Source organism: Protomyctophum bolini (assembly GCF_963924005.1).
Source record: "Protomyctophum bolini genome assembly, chromosome: 5".
Classification (NCBI taxonomy): Eukaryota; Metazoa; Chordata; class Actinopteri; order Myctophiformes; family Myctophidae; genus Protomyctophum; species Protomyctophum bolini.
Genome location: NC_137866.1, coordinates 16,352,110 through 16,357,710, shown reverse-complemented (window position 1 = coordinate 16,357,710; position 5,601 = coordinate 16,352,110). Strand labels below are relative to the sequence as shown.

Below are 5,601 nucleotides of genomic sequence, written 5' to 3'. Positions count from 1 at the left end.
GAGAGAAGTTATCAAGTATCATTAATGTCGTAATTTTATCTACTGGCCCCCGGCCCCTTGCCATTTTTGTAATGTGGCCCACAGGTAAATCTATTTGAGTATCCCTGTAATAGAGTCTGTATGTGCATACTGGTAATATAATGATTGAAAAAATCCCCAAAAGGTAGCACATCCAAATATGTCAAATAAAAGGACAAAGTAAGCTACCCACACTTCTACCTTTTTTATTGGCACACAGAAAGAAAAACGAACGCTTAAGACGTTTGGGCTATGAGCTTTCATCAGAGCATTCACATCAAGTATTAAGACGTTTGGGCTATGAGCTTTCATCAGAGCATTCACATCAAGTATTAAGACGTTTGGGCTATGAGCTTTCATCAGAGCATTCACATCAAGTATTAAGACGTTTGGGCTATGAGCTTTCATCAGAGCATTCACATCATCACATCTATGAGCTTTCATCAGAGCATTCACATCTTAGAGTATAACTCTATGATTCACATCAAGTAAACTTCATACAAAAGGTCAGAGTTCACCTACAGACGTTTGGGCTATGAGCTTTCATCAGAGCATTCACATCAAGGAAAATCAACTCACTTCATACAAAAGGTCAGAGTTCACCTACAGACGTTTGGGCTATGAGCTTTCATCAGAGCATTCACATCAAGGAAAATCAACTCACTTCATACAAAAGGTCAGAGTTCACCTACAGCTGAAATTTCGAGTCAATCACCACCAAGGTCCGATCACTCGCATCTTATGTGAGAACAAACGCTGATTTGAATAATTAAATTAGTTACAGGCAATTTGAGGCATATATAACACTGTAACTTTGTGCATGAGTTTGTGCATGGGGAGTGCAGGGAGGAGGGGACACACCCCTCGCTCTGGCAACGCCAGAAATTCCAGCCATATAAGAATACTTGGAGGCTGGAGCTTCCAAAATGTCCCCCAAACGGATTCTTCCTCCACCCGTTGTGTTGTCAGGGTGTGTTCTCCCTCTCTTCTGATCGCCACCACGGCTCTGTGCGATCATTGGCTCTGCTGCCTGTTATCGAACGCTCAGCGCCCCCTCCCCCAGCCCCCCCACCCCCCGGCGGACAGTTCAGCCCCGTCAGGAAGTGCCTCCAGATCTGAGCGTAGGCCCGGCGGATCTTTGGAATGCGATAAGCATAGACCACGGGGTTGACCGCAGAGTTGGCGTGGGACAGGAGGATGCCTGGAGAGAGCACATATGTTGTTAATAACAACACACTTTGCAAATGAGCCTATCATTGCTGATGAACATACATATACATCAAGGTGTGTTAGAATCACATCCATGTCAGTGTCTTATCCCATTATGGGGGGGGGGGGGGGGGGGGGACATCAGGCGAGAAGGGGTGCGTAGCGTTAGTCCGACCATACAGCCCCATACTAACCCGAACCCTACCCAGCAAGCACGGTCAGGACCTGGACCAATTAGTGACATCTCGATTGGGGCCAGATCAAGTCAAACCAAGACTAGTCAGATCTGGCCCAGAATATCACCTGATTTCAACCAACATAAATTCTGCCCACTAAAATGGACGTCCCTGGATGAATCGGAGAGAGTCCGATTGAAGCCAGATCAATTTAAGTAATATCATAACTAGTCAGATCTGACCCAGAAGAAGGCACCTCTCTAATATTATTTAAACTGGTGAAGATGTCCTGGAAATAACATAAAGATCATCCCTATACGGGCTGTGATCTGGCCTAGTCCTGAACGTCACCGGAGGACGTCATCATGGCGTCGTTTGGCCTGCTGGGTAACTGCACGTGGAAGCCACGAGTCTTCTTAAGCGACCACATAGTCGGACTAAAGGGATGTCGGACTAATGTGTGTCCAAGATAGCCAAAGATAGCCAATCTACGAGCTCAATCTTACTATTTTTGATGAAGTGTGAGGGGTAAAAACGAAAGGGGTCTAGTACAGACCCCTGTGGGACTACTGTCAACTAGGCACAGTAAAGGGTTTAAATGGTTAAAAGGTATATATTGTCTTTGTTGGGTGGAAACCTCATTATGTCCAAAACGCGCGCCACCGTTTCCTCCCAATACCAGTGAATGATGTCATTGGGTTAGGGATCGCTCCGCTGCTAGACTGCAATGGAGGCGCGCCGTCTCAAGCGAACTTAAGCCACGAGAAGACACCACAGAGCCAGCTATAAGCGAGCAAATTGCCGTGTCCAACGTTGCGAAGTTCGCTTCAGCCGACTCAGCCCCGTCCGAGTTGTGACCCGATAGGCACAGAATATAAATCCTCCTCTGCGTCCCAAATGAACACAGCGAGCGCTCCCTATAACCCACTGACGTCACTCACTGGAGAAAGGATTGGGAGGAAAGGGCAGGTCCGGTCCAAAACTGTTGCAGGATTAAAATTCTAATTCAACAGCAAAAGTAGCACATGTCTGCAAGCTTTCCTTGCATATGACATGTGCTACCTGTGATGTTTTTGTAGAGTCAAAAAACAAAAAAGTTAGAATATGGAGATAGGAGGTTTCTGCCCGACAACAGCAACATGAGAGCAACATACAGCTGCATGCAGCTCGCCGTCACCTGCCTGCATACAACGCCCCCTGGGGCACGGCGCCGGGACCGCCGTAGAGCAGCAGGCAGTTCATGAGGTGCAGGGGGAGCCAGCAGCCGGCGAACAGACACAGCACCAGGGCCAGGGAGCACGCCAGCCTCCTCTCCCTGAGCAGGGAGGCCCGCGTCTGGGGACAGCTGTGCTGCAGGCGCCCCTGGAGGCTCCAGAATACCCGCGCGTACAGCAGGGTCATGAGCAGCAGGGGCGCCAGGACGCAGCCCAGGAAGTTGAAGTAGACCATGAAAGGGAGGGACACCACTGAGAGGAAGGTGCAGGGGGGAGAGGAGGAGGAGGAGGAGGAGGAAGGGGAGGGAGAAGAGGAGGAAGGGGAGGGGGAGGTTTGGTTGCCTGTGGTGGGGGGCTGGTGGTGGTTGTGCCAGCCAAACAGAGGGGTGAAGCCCAGCACACAGGACAGCATCCAGCACACGCATACTGCGAAGCAGGTGCGCCCCCGTGTGGCCAGGTCTTTGTATCTGACAGAGAGAGAGAGAGAGAGAGAGGTCAAGGGGGAGGAAGTATAAGCACGCCAGAGTGTAGTAGACCATAGTGACAGTAAATCCAAATTATTATTTTGTACATTTTACACAATAATTGTGTAATAATTAAAATAATTAATTACATTACAATTACAATTACAAAAATATATATTTGTATTTTTTTAATTCATTATTTTTATTATAAATATTTTGATAACTATTAATGAAAGTGTTATTATTTTAGCGTATCACTAAATTAAAAGTAGCCTATTTAAAAATATATATCTAAGGTATAGCCATATAATTGCATGTACAAATGTTTATACATTTGTACATTTAATGTATAAACAGCTGGGGTGATACAGTATAGTACAGTACAGTATCATCTCTCTAGGTCGTCCTCAGACAGTATAGTACAGTATAGTATAGTTATAGTTATCTGTAACTCACCTGAGTGGAGTGTGCAGACGCAGGTAGCGGTCCACGGCGATGGCCAGCAGAGACAGCACCGAGGCCTGCGTCAGCACCAGCACCACGCAGCTGAGCAGCAGGCACAGGGGGCGGGGCAGCGCGGCCCACCCGTCCAGGAGCACCGCCAGGGGCACGGCGGCCACGCCCACCAGGAGGTCGGCCGCCGCCAGGGACACCAGGAAGCAGAAGGTGGGCTCTCGCGTCAGGGAGGAGCCGGAGGAGCCCCCCGGGGCCCCGGGCCCCCCGCGCCGGCCCCCCGCCGCCGTCCTCCGGCATACCACCGCACATATCACCAGCACGTTGCCAAAGCAACAGGCCATGGCAACCAGCACTTCCAGCGCCGTGTATGCAGACGCAGCCCAGCTCCACTCACCCATGTCACTGAGAGAGAGAGAGAGAGAGAGAGAGGGTGGGTGGGTGATGAACAGTGGTGGAAAGAGTACTCAAAGTTTCAGTAAACTGCAATGTATAGAACTACTAAATGTACAGAAAGTATACTCACTATGCAGAATGTCCCATTTCAAGTCTTCAAATGCATTACAAATATTTTGAAAATAGCAGATCTACAAGCTCACAATGCGTCACCTTGTGAGGTTGTGGATCGGCTAGTGTATCTTCAAATGGCCGAAATGTATATGGGGCTGAAGTGTTTAGTGTGCATTTTGTAATAATAATCAAAATCTACAAAGTATAACTATATAGTAACTAAAGTAAAAGTACAATATTGGCCTCTGAGATGTCGCGGAGGAGAAGTAAAAGTACTGGAAATTGGAAATACTTACTAAATGTACTTTAGTAGTTGTAGTTGTATACTTTCCACCACGGGTGATGAAATGACGAAGAAACTTTATTGTACGTATAACTAATAACTATGTCCTCAGTAGAACATGATAATAACTATGTCCTCAGAACTGGAACATGATACCGACGAGGATCCGTACGAGTGGAACACCACCAAGGGCGAGCGAGGAAACAGCAGCCAGGAGAACGAGACACTGCCAAAGACAGCCAGGAGCATGCCAGCCAGCCAGCCAGCCAATCGCTGCTGTTGGAACCAATAACACACACGGACGGGCCCCGGTCACCACCAGGACGTCTCACACTAACATATACGTGGACGGCCGGACGGACGCAGAGATTTCTTCGCCTGCGCAGCTTGCGGAGTGGCCGCAATGGCCCGGGGACGGGGAAAGAAGGATTCTAGCCCAGGGGCCTCAACTTCTATATACTGACACTGGCTGGACGCACTCAAGAAAGACGCAGGAGAGATGGCTGGAGGCAACGATGGAGGGCTCGACCTAGAGAGAGAGACTCTCCACTATGATCCTGTTGTATGTACGCCTTGCTGGAATAGTCCTGTTGTTTTTAATCCCTGATAGGACTTCGCTTTATACAACCAAGCCCTAAATAACTAGAAAAAATAATGAGACATACCCCTTTTTTATAATGCACACGTGCACATACAAAGTGAATGTGTGGAGACACGCACACGCACACGCACACGCACACACACACACACACACACACACACACACACATGGAGACAGCATCTGTATTCTATCAGTGAATGAAGATCCCACGCTAGCTGGGATAGAGGGAGGGTCAGTAATAGTATCGCAGTATATAACAGTTATTATCACTATCCAAAGTGGGCCACATAATTCACAAATTACTAATTGCAGACAACTGGCTGTAAATTTGACACATGTCGAGTTCATCTTGGTAGAAGCAGAGTAATCTAGTAAGTGACTAGTGGTGACACGCTTTGATCTCGCCGCAAAGCGATAGTTCCAAACATTGCTCCTATGGCTGGAACTATTCCATTGTCATTACTCTCTAGATTACTCTGGGTAGAAGTAGTACTGTATTTGAAAGTGCCTTGAAATAAATGATGGTTAGAGGAATGGAGTTAATGAAGTTAAAACTCAATGACTGCCAAGGACTTTTTCATGATGTCCTGGACTGCCAACGACGTGTTTAACGCATTTTTAATATGGATCATACATGGGCAACTGGCGGCCTGGCGGCCTCCACCAGGTCCAT

The 5,601-nt window shown here is 47.9% G+C and overlaps 1 protein-coding gene across 1 annotated transcript; it reads right to left on the bottom strand.

Annotated features, from left to right (window-relative positions):
- Window positions 1-983: 983 nt before the first annotated feature.
- LOC308314971 (adenosine receptor A1) lies at window positions 984-4,510 on the bottom strand (the record flags this gene model as incomplete). The annotated part of the gene is made up of 4 exons (XM_080762795.1): window positions 4,341-4,510; window positions 3,538-3,939; window positions 2,585-3,084; window positions 984-1,219 (listed from the first exon to the last, which is right to left on the bottom strand). The coding sequence occupies exons 2-4, from the start codon at window positions 3,933-3,935 to the stop codon at window positions 984-986; spliced, it is 1,134 nt and encodes a 377-aa protein (XP_080618921.1). The 5' UTR covers window positions 3,936-3,939; window positions 4,341-4,510.
- Window positions 4,511-5,601: the final 1,091 nt, after the last annotated feature.